This window comes from Myxocyprinus asiaticus, chromosome 9 (genome assembly GCF_019703515.2).
Source record: "Myxocyprinus asiaticus isolate MX2 ecotype Aquarium Trade chromosome 9, UBuf_Myxa_2, whole genome shotgun sequence".
Lineage (NCBI taxonomy): Eukaryota > Metazoa > Chordata > Actinopteri > Cypriniformes > Catostomidae > Myxocyprinus > Myxocyprinus asiaticus.
In genome coordinates, this window is record NC_059352.1 from 43,219,931 (window position 1) to 43,245,024 (window position 25,094).

Here is a 25,094-nt window from a genome sequence, read left to right on the forward strand (position 1 = left end):
AGTACACTCAAGCCACATCTAATAATAAATTAATTGCATTGCATTTGTTTGGAAAATATATTGCATATATACAAACTGACCCGCAACTGGTTGTATTGTATAGATTTTAAGAGGCATTTAAATACTCGAAATACATGACAAGCATGCATTACTTAAGTACACTAACTTTGAAAAACTTTATTGGGGACAAAGTTGTCTGGTGTGATAAAAATGACACAAGGACAGTCATACTTTCTAAAAAATGTAAAATAAAAATAATTTTTACACAATAAATATTGAAATGGTTTATGTTTATTTCACTCTGTTTAAATTTTAGATTTAAACAAGTCATAATTTGTCTTTTTTTAAAATTGATTTTCATAGTTTAATATTAAAAGTCTGGGACTGGTACAAGGCTAAAACAATAACAAATATAATCATAAAAGCATTGAACCAAAAATAAATGAAAAGAAATTGAAACCTGGTAAAAAGATTCCAATTCAGTTTTAATGAGAACTTAACACAACAAAAAGAAAAAAGTTGAAATCTGTTTGTTTTCCTAAAAATCAACTACTGGTACATGAAAGTGCGCGAAGTTGAAGAAACACCCATATATATTACATAACTCTCTGAAATACTTTATTCTGATTGGTCAATCACAGCATTCTGGGGATAAATACACCGATCAGCCACAAAATGTAGGCCACCTGTCTAATATTGTGTAGGTCCCCCTCGTGCCGCCGTAACAGCGTCAACCAGCATCTCAGTATAGCATTCTGAGATTATATTCTTCTTACCACAACTGTACAGAGCGGTTATCAGAGTTTGTCAATTCGAACCAGTCTGGCCATTCTCTGTTGACCTCTCTCATCAACAAGGCATTTCCGTCCACAGAACTGCTGCTCACCGGATGTTTTTTGTTTTTGGCACCATTCGGAGTAAATTCTAGAGACTGTTAAAAATCCCAGGAGATCAGCAGTTACAGAAATACTCAAGCCAACCTGTCTGGCATCAACAATCATCCATGCGTCAACATCAGCCAATCGTGTGGCAACATTGCAGTGCATAAAATCATGCAGATACGGGTCAGGAGCTTCAGTTAATGTTCACAATAACCATCAGAATGGGCAAAAAATTTGATCTCAGTGATTTGGACCGTGGCATGATTGTTGGTGCCAGATGTGCTGGTTTGAGTATTTCTGTAACTGCTGATCTCCTGGGATTTTCATGCACAACATTCTCTAGAATTTACTCTGAATGGTGCCAAAAACAAAAAACATCCAGTGAGGGGCAGTTCTGCAGATGGAAATGCCTTGTTGATGAGAGAGGTCAACAGAGAATGGCCAGACCTGTTTGAAATGACAAAGTCAGCCCTCAGAGAGCTGGTGTATTCCAGCTAGAAATATGGTATGGGTACTCAGTTTATGCAGAACTTCAGCTTTTTCACACTGTTAATAAACAATCTCTGCCTATTACGAAACTCTTGGAAACTAAAATTGAAATGCCACATTTTGTCCGCCTCATGTTAAACCAATGAAACAAATTGCAGGTTACCACATTTTTCAGTGTATAGCGTTTGTGTGTCAGTGCTGGGTAGATTACTTCTGAATTGTAATCCAGTACTGATTACAAACTACATGTCTAAAATTGCAATCAGTAACATAATATCTTGAATTATAACTTTAGGTAATCTAATACGATTACTTTTGGATAACCTCTGACCTAACTCTTGCTTATTTGATGTCACATGCATTTGAGTAGGATAATCTATACCACTTCGACATAATGTTGCTTAAATGCATTTAAGGACACAATCAAAATATAAAAATGTATATGAAAAAAAAGGCACTTAAAGGGTCATGAAACACATTTTAACTGATATGTATGTTTTGTCTAAGGTGGCAGAAAAAGATGGTGTGAATTATTCTTGTTAAGAAGAGGAGTTTTTTTTTGTGTGTCTTTCAGGTTAAAATGTTTCTTTTCCAGACTTCCAGAATCAATATTAGCTGTTGTATTTTACAGCTTTACATCAGCAGTGTTTAGTTACTTGCATAATTTCTCTTTATGAGAAGGCATGGTCTAATCGTTTGAGTGGTGTTTTAGTCCACAACTTTAGAAGCATAGATCATAAACGTACATGGTTAAAAATATGAATGGAGTTACATGATTTTCCCCATGAATATGTTTGAGGTTAACAGGATTTTCTTATTGGAGAGTTTCTAGAATTATGGACAGGTACGCCGGGGCGCTTATACAAATGTGGTCTTACTCCAGCAAATTCAGCATTACAAACACTATCCATGTGTGCTAACAGATCAGACCAAATAACATCACAAAAATGGTCTCAAAAGTTATCATAAAAGCAAAAGTGCATTTATTTACATTTTTGAAGCAGATTACAAATGCAATTTGCGGAACTGAAAACTAACTTTAACGCACAAATGCATTTTAATGAGTTTGATGAACAAAACCCTTCCAAAGACATAGGGACACATGGTTTTACAAAAACAAGTCTTCCTAAGAGAGCTTTACTGTAGGTAGGTGTGTTACACAGCAATATTTAAATCCTGTGTCATTGTATTTTTCTTGTTGGCTGTGTTACGAGGCAGTAGGTAAACTGTCCCATCAGTACTATGCTGTAGTGTGTACTCTTTAGGGTTGTACGAGTTTCCATGTTCATTTCTCAGCTGTCTGAACACCTCATTGTAGAGTTTCCTGAGTTTCTCTTTCATCTCACGAAGATCTCTAGCATTCCTCTCTTTTTCTTCTTTCCTTAGATCCTTCTCCTTCTTCAAACCCTCAATCTCTTCCTCGAGATCAACAAGACTATTCAACTTGCGTTTGCGACAGCTCTGGGCAGCCATCTTGTTTTTGCCACGTCTTCGAATATCTCTGATAAGGGTAAGTTGGGTGTGGCTGAATTTACTGGAGTTGATGGTTTTGTTAAAAGCATCCACGGGCAGGTTGATGATGTCATGCACACTGAGCGGCAAACCCAGCGCTAGAGCGCGCTGTTCATCGCGGCATGCACGCCAGATACCTCCACTTGCCGTTGTGAGGTTTGACTGAGGTTGTCCGTTTGTGATGTTTTTTGTTACATTTTGAAAATATTCATGTGCTGATTCATTTTGCATATGATGTTTAGAACTGTGTTGCGCATCGTATATTGTTGCCTCTACAGCCTCTGAGAGCAGCGATAAAGGAAGCAGATCGGTGTAATCTGATTGGCTGCTCTCCATCTCCTCCTTATCTGAATGGCCATTAATTGAGTCAGCAGCACAGAGGGATGTCTCTAGATCCACTGAGCCAACAGAAGAAGAGTCATCAAAACCTAGCAGGACGGGGCTATCAGCAAATTGTAAAATCGATGGTGCACTGTTTGACTGTTCAGGTTGACTGAGTGTGCTGGTATTGAGGGTGTATGTACTAGTAAGCGCAGGGCTAAACTCACTGGGGGTTGACTGGATTAATTTTGGCTGGCATTTAGTTAAACTCATTTGATTAAGATTCTCAGGGGGACTAGAGCTGAAGATTGTGTTCAAGGCTGAATCTGTAGGATTGCCTGTATGTGAGAACGTTTGTATGCATGTTTCCAGGATGTCTATTGGATCAGAGGGTGTGCATGACAAAGGTTGAGCAACCTCAAAAGAGTCGGAAATTGTCGGAATCTCATCTGTTGAGTTCTTCCTCTGTGGCTCGGACATGTTGTGGCTGCAGATTTCGGTGATATCCTCTAAGGGCAAGCTTGGGCTCTCAGACTCCAAGAGATCCAAATAATACTAATAGAGAGAGAGAGAGAGAGAGAGAGAGAGAGAGAGAGAGAGAGAGAGAGAGAGAACACAATTAAATATTGTGAGTGTATAACTAGACACAGCAACACAAAAAAGTAAGTGAGAATGGGGGCAATATAAAATTGTAATTTTTAACATTTATTCATGACTTACAGGCTCAGCTAATCTATTTGCTATTTATTGGTGTAAGGCCATAGATACATACAGCAAATGTTTCAACAGTAAAGGCCCCAGCACACTTCATAAAAAAAAAAAAAAAAAATCAAAGAACGAAAGGGTATCACGTCATTAAGAACAAAATCTGGCCAAAACTAAGGTGCTTTTGAGTTCAATTCGTTGGTTCGTAACAGTTTGCCAGGGCGAACTTTCAGGAAAACTTCGTACAGGCTGCTAAACACTTTCTTATTGCCATTGGTCCACGTCATCGGTAGGTGTGACCTGGAGCTCCACCTATTTTGAGGCTGACAGATTTTTTAGTTACATCGTTCAGTCAGTTAAGATTAGTCAACATAAGTTAAGTTATTAGCGAACTGGTGCAAACTTACCTACATCTGTACGATCATTCGTGTAGAGCCATTTTCTAAGAACATGTCATACAATTTTTTTTATTAGTCTACAAAAGGAATCAAATCTACTCAAATACTCTTAAGTGCTCATTTCACTCTGTTGTTTGATAAGCTGCTTCACTCATGTGCTGTCTGCAGCAAAAGCCATTCACACATCTGCCTATAGTAAGGTATGCCTCTCTTATCATCATTCTTTTGTCCGTTTCTACCCTCTTTTTACCCTAACACTCTTTTTTACACCCATCTTTGCAGTAGTATCAGTGTCTTCGTAAATTACAATAACCGAGTGTAATCAGCGCATATTATGGCCACGTATAGTGTGTTAGCTCAATTGCGCCATGAATGTAGAATGTAAATATGACAAATTACACATTATCTACTGCATATTTATTACTTTAAGTCATCGAGTCGTTAAAACAGCTTTTTTTTACTGATCTCCAGTGAATTCATTGACATATTTTAGGGTCACATTAGTTAAGGTTTTACGTGTAGTCTTATAAATCCTCATATTTAAATGCTCATCTAAACTCCTCTCACAGTGGTTTGTCGGGTGTCTGAATGTTCGTAAACAGAACGAAGAAGCACTTCGCCATGAGTATGCCTTGGCCTTAATAGTGCTATAGTAGGGATGTTCCGAGTTCAATACAAATTAAGCTCAATCAAAAGCATTTTTGGCATATTGCTGATTACAACAAAAAATTATTTGAACTTGTCCCTTGTTAATTTAAATTACAATAATAGTAAAAAAAAAAAAAAAAAAAAAAAAAGCAAAATGGCAGTTACAGTGAGTTTATGATGGAAGTGAAAGGGGCCAGTCCATAAACATTAAAATACACATTGTTTCAAAAGTATAGCCACAAGACAGAAACATTATATGCGTTAACATGATTTTAGCGTGACAAAATCGTTTACTAACCTTATAATTGGAAAATTATATCCAATATTACAACTTCGTTGTCACGACAACACTGCGGCGGTAAACCCTGTAAGTGATTTCATCGCACTAAAATAATGTAAAAAATAAATAATGTAGAACAGAGCTTTTATCACACTAAAATCATGTACGATGTGTACTTTTGAAACAGTGTGTATTTAATGTATATATACAGTAGATGTTAAAGGTGCTGTAAGCAATGTTAGCCAAAGTGAGAGTGTAAAAAGTACAATTGGTTTAGAGTAAAAAAAAGACTTAGATTTTGATCAGTTTCTCACCCACACCTATCATATAGCTTCTGAAGATATTGATGTAACCACTTGAGTCATATGGATTACTTTTGTTTCTTTTATGTGATTTTTGGACCTTCAAAGTTCTGGCCACCCTTCACTTGCATTGTATGGACCTACAGAGCTGAGATATTCTTCTAAAACTCTTTGTTTGTGTTCAGCAGAAGAAAGAACATCATACACATCTAAGATGGCATGAGGGTGAGTAAATGATGAGAGAATTCATATTTTTGGGTGAACTATCCCTTTAATGAAGATTAATGAATAAGCATTAACAATCAATTTTCATTGTTAATTCTTGATATCAAATGCATTAACTAATGTAACCTTATTGTAAAGTGTTACCAAAAAATGTGTATGTTACAACAGCACTGTGACAACTGGCCTCCCCTACCTTAAAATAAAATTTGCTATGGTTTTCAGGTTCAGTGGCTATGTGCTTTTACATGTACATGTTACAAATACTACTATGTTACAACCTAATTTTAAATTCATGTACTGTATCTCTTTGTGTCTATCCTGTAAGTATACTGTAGGTACCTGTAGGTCTGGCAGTGAAAGTAGTTCACTGAAGGTCTGCTCCTCAGAAGCGGGCTTCTGAGACTTTGAGAACAGCAGGGTAGACAGCAGAGGATTCTGCGTAACGGGTGTATGCTGAGTAGACACTGTAGATGGCACCGCTGCTAAGAAGGCCACAGCCTAAAATGAAGTAAAAACTTTGTAGACAACATTGTACTTTAAACATCAAATAGAGTGTGTGGGTGTGTTTAGGTGTGTGTGCAGGCATTAATCTAAGGGAGTTTAAGAATTATCTGTATTAGGTAAGGCAGGGCATTTTGACAGTAGATACTGTGCGACCATGAGCAGAAATGTGTCAACCAGTTGAGATTCTGTTATACCACTTATACCATGGTATATAAACAGCACAGTTGAAAATACAGCACTGAGCAGAAAACAACAGCAATAAACAATAACTGTTACCTGGGAGTTCACTGGTGAAGGGCTTGGCAAAAACTCTCCAGTCTCCTTGTCTAGTTTCTGTAACCTCTGCATAGTCCGTTCTAGCTCTCTCTCTCTCTTCTGTTCTCTCTCCCTTGCTCTCCTGGCATCCTCCTCCCGCTGCTGAAGACATCCATCAAAGATCTCTCGCTCCACCCCCAAGTCAACATCCTGCCTCCATAAAATATCAATCAAATCCTAAACAGGCAGACAAAATGCACAAAAGATCATTTACCATGTCAACAATTTTTGTTTGTGGCCATTGACAACCCCCCCCCCCCCCGCCACACACACACACACACACACACACACACACACACACACACACACATACAATAACAGTTTATTTGCATAAACCTTCTGTGCACTCTCACAATATCACTCAGTTTTTATGTTAGTCATGTGACGTTCTGCATTTACAATAATTTGCTTGGCAGGTGTCTTATATAAGTAGTACATCAGGTTAACAGTCAAAAGTTTGAACACAACTACTCATTCTTTATTATTACTTGTTTTCCACATTTAAGAACAATAGTAAAGACACCAAAACTCAAATGGATGTATGGGATTTATGTAACCAAAAATGATAAACAAATCAAAACTATGATATATTTTAGCTTTTTCAAAGTGGACACCCCTTGCCAACAATAAAGCTTTGCACACCCTCACAATTCTTGGTCCAACTCATCCATTTTATTTTTATTTATTAAAAATTTAGTTTTTAATTTAAACATTTAGTATTAAAGAAATTCATACCATTTATATATTTGTATACAAAACCAATTTCAAGTATTTATGTAAACCTGGGGTTAAACGTTTTTTTAAACATAACTTTTGGCAAGGGTGTCCGAATTTTGACTGGCTTGACTTGTGTTTATAAAAAAAGTAACACTACATTAAATGTTCCCTTTGTTAAGGGATAATTGAGGGGTTCATTAATGACTAATAATTCATTTACAAATGCATTTGAAATCATTTATATGCCGTTATCACAACATGCATTAAAAGGGCAACTTTCATGCGATAACTGCCAAATAGAGAGCCATTTTGCCTCAAATGTAATGCTTAATAATACATTAGTAACCTATGAAACTGTACCTTAATGTAAAGTGGACACATATGAAGCATTTATTAAGGTGTTGCCAACATTATAAACCTGTACATAAAAGTTCAGCATGGTTTAATGGTAATCAGGCTATACGCAGGGTTGGGGATTAATGGAAAACATGTAACGGGATTACGTATTTAAAATACAAAATATAAGTAACTGTATTCCACTACAGTTACAATTTAAATAATTGGTAATTAGAATACAGTTACATTCAAAAAGTATTTTGATTACTGAAGAGATTACTTTGCATTTTATTGTCATTTGTTTCATTTAATATTTAGTCCTTTCAGATGGAAAACATTTATACATATAAATGATGCGATCCAAAGTGCATTTGAACAGCGGTGAAACACTTTCTTATGATGTGTTACATTCATACGAGCAGACAGAGAAGTAAGTTTGAAGTTTGGAGCAGAAGAAACAGAAATAAACCTTGTGTAAACTGTCAGTTTTACGCTAAGCTAAAATGCTATTTCTAGCCATTTTACATGCACGTTACCAGGCACGATCATATTTTTTTATTTAAAAAAAATACATGTTGGATCATAATTTCTTTTTTTCTAGTAAGACCTTTGATATTAGGGCAAAAATCGTATTCTTGATAATAACTTTTTTATTGTTTTCCTGTAAAAATATCTAAAAATCCTTAAAACAAGATCAATTTGATTTATCTTGTTGTAGAAACAACACTGCATAATATATTTAGGTTTTTCAGAGAATGTATTTTTAACATGTGTATTCTGTCTTACTGTTCTGGCAGTAACAGTAGAGTTTTTATAGTCAAAACAAGTAAAAAAAATCTACCAGTGCTGAAGAAGTAATCCAAAGTGTTTAGAATACGTTACTGACCTTGAGTAATCTAACAGAATACGTTACAAATTACATTTTACAGCATGTATTCTGTAATCTGTAGTGGAATACGTTTCAAAAGTAACTCTCCCAACCCTGGCTATATGGTATAATACCTGAATTTTATTTTTTTTTTGCAGAGGATTTAGGTAACTACGACTAGGTAAAATCATTCTTTTGACATTCTTTCTCAATAATAGACTGGTGTGCTACACGGTATCATTTAAACAGTTCATATATCAGAGCCGCAGCAGACACGTTTGAGCTCATAATGTTAAAGTGCTCGCCTGTTTCATTCTCTCTCCCTCTCCTCAACAGTTGAACTTGTAACATTTAACTGTCTTGTGTAATGATAAAAAGGCAAACATCAATAAAACTAATATCATATACCATCTGCAAATATGCACAAATCTTGTTTAAACAGATGTAATAAACCAACCTCACAAAACTTGATCAAATCCAGCATCCTGTGGAGCGCTCATTTATTTAACTCTAAAGCACTGTATTCTATCAGCCTCTCCTCAACAGTTCCCTGTAACTTTTAACTTTCTTTTCTAATGATAAAAGTCAAATATCAATAAAACTTCTATTATATGCCATCTCATTTAAACAGATGTAATTCACGAGCCTCACCAAAATCCAGCATTTTCTTCCTGTCGAGTGCTCATCTAATATCTTCCTCTGAAGCGTGTATTTGCCAGAATCAAAAACTTTAGAACCAAAAGATCCTGATTCACAAACCATGACAGTCAGTCTGTGACAATCCAAGCAGGAGATCCAGGCCGCTTAAATTGTCAGGAGATTGTTGCTCGCACTGGATCAGAGACTATTTAGCAGAGACGGGCCACTTCTATTAAAATGAATGGGAGAAATTGGAATGCTCAACCAAGCACCCAATGGTCAACGGATGTAGAAAGGAAGTCCCGCCTTACGGGTAAAAGAGCATTCCAAAGCTGGCCGACAGTGGACTGACTTGCTAGAAGGACTTTGGCTGGATCCACACGAGCGTGAGTGCATCTTCAAAGTAAAATTGCTTCACGAGTGCTATGCGTAAATGTCTTATTCACTATGCACTATATGTGCAATTGGTTTGATTCTGTATTAACAATTTCTTCGTGCAAATAAATTACTAACATTTTATGACTAACAAGAATCAGAAGCAACTGCTATCTACCATTTAAAATACAATATATATATATATTTTAGATTCTTTTTTACAAAGTTAAAGTTTTTTGTGAAATTGAGTAAATATGGTGCTAAATAAGAGTTTAATTTTTTTAGCAATTTTATGTTTATGTTATTTACTGTATTAAATTGTGTGATATATCGGCATTGCATCAGCAATTCGGACACCCTAGTTAAAATGCTCACTATTTGGCAAGTGGATGAAAGTTGCCCTTTTTATGCATGCTGTTATAACTGCATATAAATTATTTATAATGCATTTTTAAATTACTTATTAGTCATTAATTGACCTCTTTATAAACCTTTAACAAAGGGAACATTAGTGTTACCATAAGAACAGTAATGCTTAATAACACTTATTCAACATTAGCAACATATGAAAATGTACCTTAATGTAATGTGGATGCATATGAATCATTATTAAGGAGCTGCCAGTATTAGAAACCTGTGCATAAAAGTTCAGAATGTTTTAATGGTAATCAGACTATATTATATGGTATATTCTTTAAATGAGCATGAGGACCTAAATAGTTAAGTAGATCAGGTAGGACTAGGTAAAACCATTCTTTTGACATCAACGTGACAAGGAAAGTAACAACACAAGTGAGTCAAGACATTACGCTAATTAATATAAACACAATGCAGACTGTAGTAAAATGACATAGACTATTATTGTGAGGAGAAAAGTAGGGACTATTTTACTACATTTGCTACCTAAATCATGAATGTTATGTTTTTAATTAATATAATTATGAATAAGGTTATTAACTAAGCATTTATAACATGTAAGCTAAAATGCTCACTATTTTGCAAGTATTGGATGAAAGTTTCCCTTTTTATGCATGTTGCTATAACTGCATATAAATTAATTATGATGCATTTGTAAAATGACTTATTAGTCATTAATGAACCCCTTTATAAACCTTTAACAAAGGGAACATGAAAGTAAAGTGTTAAAATAACACTGTAATATATTTTTGTAATTTTAAAGGTAAAAGAATGTAAAAATGCTACAGTCAAAAAAAATAAAAAAAACATTAATTGGTTAACAGGTAATTACATTAACATATATGGTACAAAGTTATAATATATTTAACAAGACAATACATGTAATTTTAAAGTAAAATACTGTAAAAACTATTTTTATATTATGCTTAACACAAGAATATATGAACTTTTTCTGAAAACTATTGTTAAAATTAAATAGTGCTTTTTTGGTGAAAAACAATAATTGGGCATTCCTTGAAGTCCCTACATGACCATCACATTTCAATATATTTTATTGGAATAGTTATGTTTCTTCTTATTTTAATATCAGTTATGTACATTGGGAGTTCTGTGTTATATTTTATGTAGTTTATTGAATGCTTATCGCATTATTTTAGTGTCGCATGTGTTACCCTGAGGGTCAGTCCATCTCATGTAGTCAATACAGGTTGCTTGATTTTTCCTTTTGAGTGATTACCTCTGTGTATTGGTATTGCAAAGCCACCAGTCTTTTTATTTTTATTTCACTTGGTTTAACCACGACGACCATCTTTGTGTCATGGCACATGACAAATTTTGGTTATAAAGCTGTTTACGGAAACCTTAATATCTCAGCTCAGGATGGTCCTAGCTCCTTGGAACAAAAACTGATCTCTAGAGCACATTACAAGATACATGTATAAACATTTTGCACATTCTTGTTCCTTAGACTTAGAACTTAAGTCCTATTATAATGCTCAAGATTGCTCAAAGTTCCACTTTTATGGCCAATTTATAATGGTAAGGGTTCAGTCTCAGTCTTAATTTTTTTAGGGCGTATATAGTGTGCATGCAGAACATTTCAGGTTTGAGACTTCTCTCTTTTTTTTATGGGGGTGAGAAAGTCCTATTTTTAAAATTCCCCTCACTTTCGGGTTGAATATCTCTGGTGGGGGACCAGACAGGCATCTGAATTTTTCACAGAAATACGTCCTCTATAATAGCATTCTGCTGTATATAAATAAATAAAATTGTTTGAGATTCCACTGGTTACAGAGCTAAGGCTAGTAGAAATCTGGGGAAAAGCCTACTTTATTCATGCATTTAGAGAAAAGAACAGATGTAATATAAGCATAACAAATAATAAAAATGAACAGTATTTTACAGAAATTATGTTTATGATTGACATACAATAGCTTATGCTTGTCTATGAGGTCTAAAATGTTACTACTTTTGATATTGACAACAGTGAAGCATGATCTATCACAGGTTTATTCAAAAAGTTCATAAACAAAAGCAATTAGTTTTAAGTAACCATAATTAACTGTATGTGAAGTAGGGTGGCAACGATATGAGATTTTCACGGTACAATAACCCTCTCAGAAAATATCACGGTATACACAATTATTATTATCAGTTACAATGACCCTTAAAAGGAGTGAAAACAGAAGTTATTTTTTATTTTATTATTATAATTGAAACTTGAAACCATTTTTTTTTTTTAATGGAAGTATGTGTAAAAAAAGTCTCCCTTTTGAAAATAAAATATAATAAATAAGAAAGCTAACAGAATTATAATAATAAATCGAATTATAAACATGATAAAAAAATAGCATGTAAAAATAACATAACATGTTATATAACTAAAGCATGTTAGTTAACATGTTAGAATAGCATGTTAAATTAACTACTAAATGAAAAATAACAACAGCTGTGTGAGCTTTTAAAGTAATATCCTATGATTATTAATAATTAACATATACTGTAGGTGTGCGACAGCGCAGCCAGACTGCTCCTGTCTGTACCTTTAACTCAGTGGTTCTCAACTGGTTTTGCTTCAGGACCAGATTTTACATTGGAAATCAAGTGGCGACCCACCATAGTAAAAACGTAACCTGTATTTAATGAATCCTGGGGTCGAAATTTCCTTTTATGTTGCATAGTTTTGATCATGGTTTTCAAGTACAAGGACATGCATCAAGTGACATTATTTTTGTTGTTGACTTCGACAACAAAAACGACAGGAAGTTTTCTCTCTCCCCTTTTAAAAATTGAAGAGCATATTTACTTAAATGAGCACATTATTATCCCGTTTGTTTCCTAATTTCAAATATAACATACGTATTACACAGGAGGAAAGGCTCCTCATTACTATGGTTAGGTCAGTGTAGCTAGTCTTAAATAATAGTAATAATAACAAATTATAGTATTTATGAAAAAATAAATACTAGCTGAAACACATCTTGAAACTTTAACTACAAATGCCACTGTTGATATAAAAATTAGATCTAATAGATTCTACCTTTAGATTATTTCATATGAAACTATAACATTTTGTCGAAATATAAGTTACTTTTACTCATGTGAAATCGTGAAACAATTTTGTAAAGGTGATGATGTATAATGGGAAATAAATAAATAAATTAGCGCATAGCACAGTGTTGCTCTTTTCCTCCTCAGTGCTGTTTGCAGGTCAAGGCTGCCTACTGTTTGAGAGGTTTGACTTGACTTCCTCTGTAATGCTTTAAACTAGAAAAGTCTCACTAGAATTGAAATAGGTCACATCAGTTTTGAGGTCTGCGCTCCGCAATATCGAGGGAAGCCCGGTTGTTGCACGCGCGCCATAGAGAACAGCAGATCATGTTCACGAGCTGGTTCCGTTACACTCCTGCGAAAGTGCAGATGAGAAGCCTTTAGCTGATTGCGAGATTATCATTAAATCTGTCTCGGCAGTCCTAAATAGATCACTTGGGCGGCCGCCGAAATATCTTCAGTGGGAGAACCATGGCATTGTTCTTTCCCTGCTGTCCGCGACCCAGTCCGAAAAGATCTGCGACCTTTTGGGTCGCGACCCACCAGTTGAGAAACACTGCTTTAACTCTCACACACACTCACTTATGTCAGACCCCCTCGCCTTGCTTCTCTCTGACATTTTCTCCGCTACATGTGTGTGTGTGGGCGCAAGTTGACGAGTCTGACAGGCAGTCGAGGAGTATACTAAAAATCAGCACCCAGATCTAGGGAGATCAACATTTTGTGAACGGAGGCCACAATGGTGTGTGCTAGCAAGAGCATCTGGAACTCACACTGTCTGTGTCTGCACACAACATCAGAACATCAAGCTGATGGTTGAGTCAGCAAAGCTAAAAGTGGACTACAAGGACCTACTGGAACTTCTAGTCCGTGACATAAACAGTTATGACTGCATGCTCAACAAGTGTGACCAGTGTCCAGGTATAGAGGCCTTACTGCAGGTGCTTGAAGAGTCAGACAGAGATGACACAATTCCTGATAACCAGTGGAATCTCAAAATCAAAAACAAAATGCTACTATAGAGGACTTATTTCTGTGAAAATTTCAGGTTCCTATCTGGTCGCCCACCAAAGATATTCAACCCGAAAGAGAGGGGAATTTTAAAAAATTACATTTTCTCGCCCCCATAAAAAAAAAAAAAAAAGAGAAGTCTCAAACCTGAAATGTTCTGCATGCACACAATACTTACTTAGGTACCCCCTAAAAAAGAAAAAGACTCGAACCCTTCCCATTATAAATTGACTCTACAAGTGGAACTTTGAGCAATCTTGAGCATTACATTAGGACTTAAGTCCTAAGTCTAAGGAACAAGAATGTGCAAAATGGTTATATATGTACATGTACCTTGCAATGTGCTCTAGAGATCAGTTTTTGTTCCAAGGAGCTAGGACCATCCTGAGCCATTGCGGTTTCCGTAAACAGCTGTATAACCCAAATTTGTCGTGTGTCATGACACAAAGACGGCCGTCGTGGTTAAACCAAGTGAAATAAAAATAAAAAACTGGTGGTTTTGCAATACCAATACACAGAGATAATCACTCAAAATAAATTAGAAAAATAAAAAATGGTCAAGCAACCAACTTTACAATTATTGGACCACTTGAGATGGACTGACCCCTGATGTTTTTTTGTGTTTGTGTGAGTAACACTTGTGCACTGTCTCTACATGCGTATTGGTCATTGCTCCTGCATGGAAGGGCCACTCTTGATAAACTTTAACTCATCATGTGGCCTTTTGTAGTTGCTACGGTGATTAACAAAACATTTTAAAGTGAAAAGCAGACTTTTATAGTTCCAGAAGGTTAGTATATTAAGTTTATATAATTTAATAATATAAACGGTAGTGAACCGGTCATCAAAATGACATTCCATAAAGCTTGAAACATGGTCACCGTATTTTTGACAGTACATTTCTGGCAACCATAGCTGCCGGTATTTTACTGTGAATTTATATAATAAATAAATATATATATATATATATATTTTTTTTACAGTGTATCTTTTTAAAACAGTACAGCAAGTGTTCATTTCACCTTAACAGAATAAATACAAATGCACAAACACACACAATTCAACTGAGCAACATATAAAAACACTCTTTTAATCACTTCTTTTGACATGATAAAATGGTAATTGGAGAGTGTATGGGCCCTGATTGTATGCGTGGTCAGAGGTTGTGTTGCCACTGAGGGAGCTTATCCCCAATGATATACGACACCAGGCCAATAAAGTGCTTTAGTGAATCTCTGCTGTGCTTTCTACTCAAAGTAAACTTCAATGACATCACCAGTGCGGTTCAAATCTGATGCAAAAGCACAATTTAGCCCTAAAAAATGGCTCCCTGCAAATACTGATGTCAAATGACTTGGTATAAAAATTCTGTCATCAACTAGAAGAATCTTAATCTAATCGTAACATTTTGTGAGAAGGCAGCTGAGGTCAGTGTTCCTATCTTGTTGTTTTCATGAGAGATACAAGCTGTACATCTGAAAATAAAAGCACTATTTTGAAGAAAAACAATTGTGAAAATTTTTATCAATTGTATTCATTGTATCATTAATGTACATTACATATTGAAATTGTATTATTTAAGAGCTGTTTCTCAGTTAGGGTTCTTATGTTCTTGGGACTCGTTTGACGTTATCATCCACAGCAGAAAAAACTAGATATGATAGATATATCTACACTGATTTATTTTGTATTTTTTTTGGTGATGTAAATATTGAAGAAAAGATTAAGTACTACGTTGAATAAGTGTGAACTTGAAAATATAAAGTAAATTCTACATTCAAACGTAAAAAATGTATGCTCTAGCTTATAAGTCAATATTATTTATGATTGTTTGTTATCTTTACAATGTTCATGTCATATTTATTAGCTAATTTGAGTAAATTTCACTAGTAAATAAATTAAGTAAATTTTACTTTTCAAAGCTGGTGTTCCCAGCATGCACTGGGCTTGATAATTAATAAGCTTACACAGTTTTAGTGTTTGAAAGTTTATTAAAACCATTTTTATTGTTTTGTTGTTTTTGTGCAGTTTGAAGTTCATTTTCTACTCAAAATTACTTGTTCATGATCAACATTTTTTATCTGTTGATATTTTTGTCATCGTCAAAAATGTGACTTGTTCTAATAATATGTTCATTTACATTTAACTAAGTTTAAGTACCATATTAAGTTACTGTATTTACTAAAATGTTTAAGTTAAATTTACTCACTCACTTTAATCAATATTATGTCATGAAGTTAAGTAGATTTTACTTAATTTTATACTATTAAGATTTAATTAGTAAAACTAAATCTTACTAGACACTTTTTTCACTGTATATCGCAGTACATCTCAAAACTTGCATACAGTTGTGCTCAAAAGTTTGCATACCCGGTGTGTAGGTGACGCCATGCAAGGAGCGGACGTGTGAGCGACGAGCTCTGCGCACTTTGCTGAATTTTCGATTATTCTCATGTTATAATCTGGTGAAATTTGATACACCCAGTTACACATTTGCCCTTTGTTGCAAAACATGGCAAAGAAGTCAAAATCCTCGGACTCTGGAGACATTAAAAGACACTTACGTGTTCATGATGAAAGCCCCGACAGGCCTACAGACCGGGGACTCGATTTAGATGGCGCGGCGGGAGAAGGAATCCAGCGTCAGTTGTCCAACATGTCGGTGATGGTGACGAAGATTCTTGCTGACTTGGAGGATCTCGCTGTAATACGTTGATCGATTACGGCGATGGAAACAAAATTCTCTGAGTTAGCTACAAGAGTGACTGATGTTGAAAAACGAATCGATTTTCTGGAATCTTCGGAGAGGGAATTAACCGCTAATCCGCCCGCGACCAAATTTGATTTGGAACATCTCCTTGAAAAGCTTGAAGATCTTGAGAATAGAAGCCGCAGGAATAACGTTTGAATTGTTGGAATTCCTGAGCAAGTGGAGGGCAGAGATATGGTGAAATTCCTAGACGAGCTTTTCCCGAGTCTGCTCGACATAACAGGTCACAAGCTGGAAATCGAGCGAGCTCACAGAGTCCCAGCTCACAGATCTGCTGAGGGAGACAGGCCCAGATCGATTCTGGCCAGATTTCTGAGATCATCCGATAAAGATCTTGTGTTGCGCCAGGCGAGGAGCAAAGGGAAGCTTTCTTGGAAGAACCATAATATTTTCTTGTTCCTGGACTTTGCGAGTTCGACAAGAGAGAAATCGATCGATCGGTTCAAGGAATATAAGAAACTCTTACATCAGAAAAAGATCTCGTTTGCTTTAATGTTTCCTGCCAAACTGAGAATAGAAACGAAGGTCGGTCGCAAAGTATTCACGTGTCCAAATCAGGCAATATCTTTTATAGAATCAATGTCTGAGTAAACCATTGGATGTTTCTCATGTGAGTGGGCGTGACTCACTGTACTAACTCTTGAGGAAGCTGGGCGACATTTTAGGTTTTTTTGCGTTGGCTCCGCCTAACGGCTGGAGCTTGTTTTGTGAATAACACTTACCTAAAGAAACTTTTGCATTTAAGTTCCCGGACAGATTGAGAGTGGACACTATGGATGACCGCAAAATATCTACATGCTCACACAAAGTATGTCTTTTATAAAGCTGACGGATTGTGTAAGTCATGGTATATACTTTTATGCAGCCTCTGAGTGAATTGACTCGATCATCCGAGGAACCGGGATGCCGGTTTTGTTTCTTTTTGTATTGGTTCCACCTAGCGGCTATCAAACTAATTGGAAAAGTTAAGTTACACCCCGTTATTTCGCATTTACACTCAGTATGGACTAAAGTGTCCAGATTGTTTAAATTGGACACTTATTTAAATGCTGCCTCAAACATATGGCAGAAACCAAGACTGTGTATTGGCAAGTCTCCTTTCTGCTGGCCAGAGTGGATTGTGAGGGGGGTTGCTACACTCGGTGACCTATATGAAAGTGGTGTGTTGAGATTGTTTGAAAACTTGGCCCAACATTTTGGGATCCCTAGACCTCAGTTTTATAGGTATTTACAACAGCGCCACCTTCTTTGCACTATTTTTGTGAGTAGCACACATCCCCCTAAGGAGGCAGATGCTTTGGGAGAGGTGATTGCGGCTTTTGGAAAAGGTCATGAGGCATCAGTGTACTACTCCCTGTTAATTCAGAGTATGGGGGACGGAGCCTTGACTTCTCTCAAGAGAGTATGGGAGAAAGATTTCAACTTGGCATTGGAGGAAGGAGTGTGGGCTAAGATTCTTAAAAATGTTAAGTCTGCATCTAGTGATGCAAGCGTATGTCTTATACAATTCAAAATTTTGCATAGATTTTATTGGACCCCTTCTAGACTGTATAGGCTTGGTCTTAAAGACACACCCACCAGCTGGAGATGCCAATCAGAGGATGTAGACATGGCCCATGTTTTTTGGTGGTGTGTCGAGATCCAGAAATTCTAGTCGAAGGTTCAGAATTTTGTGTGCGATGTGGTGGGCACTCAGGTTTCATTTTGCCCCAGACTTTGTGTTCTGGGCGATGGGGTGGTCATCGATGTGGGGGATGGCCATATAGGGAACTGGGTTCTGACATGTGTGATGATCGCCAGGCAGGTTATTTTGAGGGGTTGGAGGTCAGCTGGTGCGCCCCCATATCTGGAGTGGTGCACGGAGGTGGGGAGGGTGGCAGCTTATGAGGAGGTGTCATCTAGATGACGGGGTGGCTTGGATAAGTTTGTTCAGAAATGGGGCAGGTATTTGGAGTTTTTGGAGGGATCTCGGGTGGGGTGTGGAGAGAGTAGTGTATTATAGTTTGTATGATTATTATGTTGGTGTGGCAGCGGGGGCGTGGTCAAGCATCTCTCCGGAGAGAGAAAGCGGTAAAGGCGCTTACACCTGAGCTAAATTATGTCTAACACCTGTCTCTAATTTCAGTGAGCACGGGGAGAGCGGCATAAATAGAGCGACACAACACTCAGTCGAGAGAGAGAATTGCAGGCAGCTGTACTGTGTGTTTTGGTTAAATTGTTTATTAAATTATTATTTAAGTTGTCAAGCCGGTTCTCGCCTCCTCCTTTCCACTGAACCCCCTTACAGTGTGTTAATGTATGTATGTATGTATGTGTATATATATGTATTTATATGTATGTATGTATATTGACCACAGGGTTGTTTTTTGGGGGGGGCGGGGTCAGGGAGGGGGGTTGTGGGGTTTAAATGTTGATTTTATATATGTTTACATTTCATTGTAAAAAATTGTAAATAAAAAAAAAAAGTTTGCATACCCTTGGAGAATTTTTAAAGAAAACATGAGTGAGCAGGCAAAACACATTTCTTTTATTTCTTATGGGATTCATATTCAGCTGTAGGTTATAACAGAATGGCACAATCATAAAACAAAACATGGCAACAATGAAAAAAAATGAAATGACCCCTGTTCAAAAGTCTGCATACCCTTAGTTCTTAATACTGTGTATTGCCCCCTTTAGCATCAATGACAGCATGCAGTCTTTTGTAATAGTTGTCTATGAGGCCCCAAATTCTTGCAGGTGGTATAGTTGCCCATTCGTCTTGGCAAAATGCCTCCAGGTCATGCAAAGTCTTTGGTCATCTTGCATGAACCACATGTTTGAGATCTCACCAGAGTGGCTCGATGATATAAAGGTAAGGAGACTGTGATGGCCACTCCAGAACCTTCACCTTTTTCTGCTGTAACCACTGGAGGGTCAACTTGGCCTTGTGCTTAGGGTCATTGTCGTGCTGGAAAATCCAAGAGCGTCCCATGCGTAGCTTTCGTGCAGAAGAATGCAAATTGTCTGCCAGTATTTTCTGATAACATGCTGCATTCATCTTGCCATCAGTTTTCACAAGATTCCCTGTGCCTTTAGAGCTCACACCCCCCAAAACATCAGTGAGCCACCACCATGCTTCACAGTGGGGATGGTATTCTTTTCACTATAGGCCTTGTTGACCCCTCTCCAAACATAGCGCTTATGGTTGTGACCATAAAGCTCTATTTTGGTCTCGTCATTCCAAATTACAGTGTGCCAGAAGCTGCGAGGCGTGTCAAGGTATTGTCGGGCATATTGTAACCAGGCTTTTAAGTGGCATTGGCGCAGTAAAGGCTTCTTTCTGGCAACTTGACCATGCAGCAAATTTTTGTTCAAGTATTGTCATATTGTGCTCCTTGAAACAACCACACCGTCTTTTTCCAGAGCAGCCTGTATTTCTCCTGAGGTTACCTGTGGGTTTTTCTTTGTATCCTGAACAATTCTTCTTGCAGTTGTGGATGAAATCTTTCTTGGTCTACCTGACCTTGGCTTGGTATCAAGAGATCCCCAAATTTTCCACTTCTTAATAAGTGATTTCACAGTACTGACTGGCATTTTCAAGGCTTTGGATATCTTTTTATATCCTTTTCCATCTTTATAAAGTTCCATTACCTTGTTACGCAAGTCTTTTGAGAGTTCTTTTCTGCACCCCATGGCTCAGTATCTAGCCTGCTCAGTGCATCCACGTGAGAGCTAACAAACTCATTGACTATTTATACACAGACACTAATTGCAATTTAAAAAGCCACAGGTGTGGGAAATTAAGCTTTAATTGCCATTTAAACCTGTGTGTGTCACCTTGTGTGTCTGTAACAAGGCCAAACATTTAAGGGTATGTAAACTTTTGATCAGGGCCATTTGGGTGATTTCTGTTACCATTATGATTTAAAAAGGAGCCAAACAATTATGTGATGATAAATGGCTTCATATGATCACTATCCTTAAATAAAAGACACCTTTTTTTTGCATGATCAGTCATATTTTCAAAATCAGTGCCAAAATGTCACAATTTCTGCCACGGTATGCAAACTTTTGAGCACAACTGTAGATGCATTCTACGTCCTCCTGTCCTTCGGAGTTCATTCTTCCAAGGTAGCTAAGCAAGACCTATCTTTATGAGAACGCAAGCCCTCTCTTTGAGAAACAGCTCTAATGTGTTGGAAAATAGCAATAAATAAATTTTCTGAGGTATTTTTATGTTCAAGCATAAAACCCTTTCAAGTATTAGACAGTGGAAGAAATAAAAAAAGAACAATATAATTTAATTCAATTCAATTCAAATTTAAAATTGTCCCAAAGCAGCTCCAAAGGAGTTGCAAGGAAAATAAAAATCCAAGATCCATCATGACTTCATCTGTTTTAAGTCACACAGTATAGCAGTCAAGTTATTATACAGTCGTTCTTTAAAGCTTAATTTGTAACCTATTTTACCGCCATTTCAATTCAAACAAGCCCACTATCAGTGATGTGAAAGATACTACCAATAGTGTTTACAAGGAGATTGATATAGAGCGCTGTGCACATGGTACACATCAGTAGTAGTGATAAAAAATGACCACTATTATTTACCCAAAGATTAGGCATAGTAAGTGTATGTCCTGTCCAGCTTCACTGTTTCTGGGTATGTCCGTTACACCAAAAACCATGATGACACTGTGGTGAGTGAAAGTTACATGCGCTGGGGCACAAACAAAACTGAGCACAAACCAAGCTAAGCACAAAGAATTTGTAATGGTACCAGCCATAATGGCCTTGAACTCGCTGTCCTCATGTTGGAGTCACGCAACTAAAATTCTCCAGATTACGTATGACATTATGAATGGTTTAGAGAGCTTTGTCTCGCTCAGCAACCTACAGAAAGCAATCCATCAGATAATAGGAAATAAAGCTAAAACAAGAAATACTGGGAGAAAGAAAGGTATAAAGGTGAGCTGAGTGAAAGGTGAACATACACGCCTACAGCTGGGTGGTGAATGTGATGATGCAACTGTGTGAAAGTGTAGACAAGGTGATACAGCCTTGTGTGTATAAAGGACAACTGATATTAACTCTTCTCACTGGGGATACTGGTTATCCACCCTGAAACATGCAGCAATTGCATGCGGCTGGCTCAAGTACACCACTTAAAATGTTTATTTAATCAGTCCAGTCACTTAAATTCATGAGGCCCGGGACAACATTTTTTGAGAGGGGTCGCAAACCCTAGACCAGAACTTTTCTAATTGGGTTCCCTCTTCAACAGACAATTTCAAAATGGTGAAATATTCTCTAATTGCAGATTATTAAGTATGATTTGTGTATAATTATTAGATCATATTGTCCCATGTGAATTTACAGTGTCCTCAAAAAAGTGTGTTTGCGTTGGATAGTTTGCATCTGCAAACAAATTATGCTAGACCTTTTCTAAGAACAAACTTCATAAATTTTATTTGATGTATGAAGTCAGTTCCCTTTAAGTTCATGCAGGTGTCTTGGCAGAATTGTTCATTACATTAACTATCGACATGCTCCACTAACGTTTGACAACCAAAAAGTTTCCCAAAACTTTTTCTCTTTACTATTTTACTACACTCAAAAAAACAAACAAACAAAAAAAATTATTAAATAAAAAATAAAAATAAATAAATGGTTTTTGCTGCTTGTTCAGTTTACTTAATTAAAATGAACTAAAGCAACACAATTACAGAAAATTCTCACAACTTAATTTTATTGCATTTATCCATTTAATTTAGTAAAATTTAAGTTTACTTAATCCATTTGAGTTGGCACTGCATGAATACTTTTTGTGGTGTTAATGTAGCACTGATAAAACTGGGCAGGGGATTTCAATTTCCCAGCATGAATTAAAATTAGGTGTTTAAAAATTAGGCTGGCATATACTATTATTACTAAAATAAATTACGTTTTTAAAAAGAAATTATTGAATAAAACCTTAGTAAATTGTTTGGTCGAACCTAATGATGTTGAGTTAAAACTACTATAGTACATTGATTTGACTTAATCCAACTAAAATATGTTGGCTTAATGAAACCGACTTAATCGGAATGAAAGACATTAAATTGCTTGCAAAAACTCTCTCAAATTATATTAAGTTATGGTAATGACTTTATTTTAAACTGTATACCTTTTGTTTTTATCATTTAAAACCTTATATGTAAAATCCCCTTTTTGTGATTGTTCTACCTTTCTATGAAATAAATGCCACTTGGTTTCATATTTCGTTATCTAATACAATGATACTCAAAAGTTTCTAGGACGACTCCTGGGGGATACATTCTCCCCCAACTTTTAGAAAACATCAAATTGTTATTTTTATTGTTAACAATTATTATTGAATAGAAAATGTCCTGTTGTTGCCCCTGCCTAACATGAAATGAGATCTACTGCATGATGATCCTTACACAGGCCTTTTATATAATGATACAGACACGTTTTTTCTTTAATTAAGCACTAGGGTGAAAGAAATCATGAGTAATTGTCGAAATTGAGACCAATTGAAAGATTGGATGTGTGGCTTTATCTTAAATTGTTGCTCCCTGAATGTCTGACAGACAAACATGCAACATCCCAACTATTATTATTATTGAAAGGATGGGGCATTTTACAGTGCTGACAGAAAATGTGACCACAAACATAATATTGATAATATTTACACACACACACACACACACACACACACACACACAAAGAGGACTTTCTTCTGTTGATGTTGTTGTTGTTTTTAAACTGCCAAAACCTTTGAATTTTCTTTTACAAATTATTCCAATAGGGTTTTAATAGTTATTTCTTCGCGCAATACGTTTTACACAATTTCAATTTGTTGTCCACTGTATTCTCTCTTAAGCTCAGCAACATTTTAACACTACATGCCATAATCTACTCACCACTAAACTACTTCAAAGATGTTACTTAACTGCATTTGTTCATGAAGGAGCCTTTCATCACACCATTTTGTAGCTTTTAACCCAATGTTTCTTTTAACAAGCTATGTCACACCGGAGAAATGTCATCGTCAAGGCAACACACTACATAAGACTGCACGTGAAAAAATATATTTTTAGACTTACCGGCTCAAATTGAAACTTGGCTAATGGGGTTTCTTCCATGTTTTCTTTCAGATGATGTTATGAGGGGATTGTTATATGGAACACTAATAAAAGTCAAAATTTAACAGCACACATGCGACCGCAAACATTTTCTGAATCAAATCTGACGACACACGCACATAACAGAACCCAAACACAGACATAACCGGACAGGACCCGCCTACTATCATCATCAGCCAATCAAACAGCAGATAACACATTCTGACGTGCAAGAATCATCCAATAAAACAGAAGAACCCAAATAATCGACGTAATCCGCCTACTACAAAGTATCGGCCAATCACAACCGCATCTTTAAGAGACACGCCTTCATTACTTTACAACTTGCCTTTACAACCTTGTTTCCCATCAATAACATAGCTGATTAAACTTTTTAATCATGCAGTTCACGTGTGAGGTAGTACTAATAAGTACAACACAAGAGCTCATGTTTGCCTCGCTTAAACATAAAATGGTATAATTATGGTAACTTGCTAGAACAAGATACAATCACATAAGCAATACCATTTAAGTTGGAATTTATTGTTCAAGTAAGCTCTAATGAGGAATTTATTTTGCTGAATTGCTATCAACATTAAACAACGCAAAGCATTAGATTTTAAATACAGCTCTGGTTAAATCATACATTGGGTGTCTTTCAAGAATTTCTCCCACCTCCCGCTTTCAACGCGCCATGAAACGTGACAGGTAGCTGTGAGAAGCGCCGTGCCCACTCTACCTATGCCAAGGGTACGAGCTCAGGGAAGAAAGTATGAAAAGTCTCTCCAACGAGCGCGTTCATGAGTATCCTACACGTTCACGTTTGGCAGCTCCACGTCGACATTCCTTTAGCAAGGGAGAGAGGGGGGTCCAGCGATACATATACAGTCTGTTTCAAAGCACGGGCAGGACAGACACCGGCCGACCCATAAGGTAAGCAGACACTTAAACATTCAGATCTACTATTCAGCATTAAACTTTCATCAATGGCTTTGGCCCCTAGTTTATGTTTTTGGAGGTGATGCATTAAACTCAGGATAGCGTTTGCACACAACTGTACACTACATTAGACTGCTCTAGTCAGTGCTTAAAGTGATGCCATGGTTTAAAAAAATATTTCAGAAGTTTGGGATACAATCTGGACTGAAGAAGAGAACCTGTGCAAAAAAGCTTGAAACCTAGTGTTTTGATTGTCATCTTAAGAGCTTAATTTTCTTCACAAAT

General features: G+C 36.5%; 1 protein-coding gene across 2 annotated transcripts; it reads right to left on the reverse strand.

Annotated features, from left to right (window-relative positions):
- Positions 1-951: 951 nt before the first annotated feature.
- On the reverse strand, positions 952-24,637 carry LOC127446474 (endoplasmic reticulum membrane sensor NFE2L1-like). 2 transcript variants are annotated; one of them, XM_051707424.1, is made up of 5 exons: positions 24,517-24,637; positions 23,853-23,935; positions 6,542-6,757; positions 6,101-6,259; positions 952-3,758 (listed from the first exon to the last, which is right to left on the reverse strand). In XM_051707424.1, exons 2-5 carry the CDS (start codon positions 23,889-23,891, stop codon positions 2,526-2,528), a joined length of 1,647 nt encoding a protein of 548 aa, XP_051563384.1. In that variant the 5' UTR covers positions 23,892-23,935; positions 24,517-24,637; the 3' UTR covers positions 952-2,525. The 2 variants fall into 2 exon arrangements, with proteins under 2 accessions (XP_051563384.1, XP_051563385.1); XM_051707425.1 differs by lacking the exon at positions 24,517-24,637 and having other exon boundaries at positions 6,542-6,734; positions 23,853-23,895.
- Positions 24,638-25,094: the final 457 nt, after the last annotated feature.

What these genes read in the sequence shown, in the direction of transcription:
- LOC127446474 (XM_051707424.1), bottom strand. Translation starts at nt 23,891, where the DNA reads ATGGAAGAAACCCCATTAGCCAAGTTTCAATTTGAGCCG. An exon ending in CTTCACCAGTGAACTCCCAG is followed by an intron (nt 6,260 to 6,541) that starts GTAACAGTTATT and finishes ACTTCATTTTAG; the next exon opens with GCTGTGGCCTTCTTAGCAGC. An exon ending in TTTCACTGCCAGACCTACAG is followed by an intron (nt 3,759 to 6,100) that starts GTACCTACAGTA and finishes TCTCTCTATTAG; the next exon opens with TATTATTTGGATCTCTTGGA.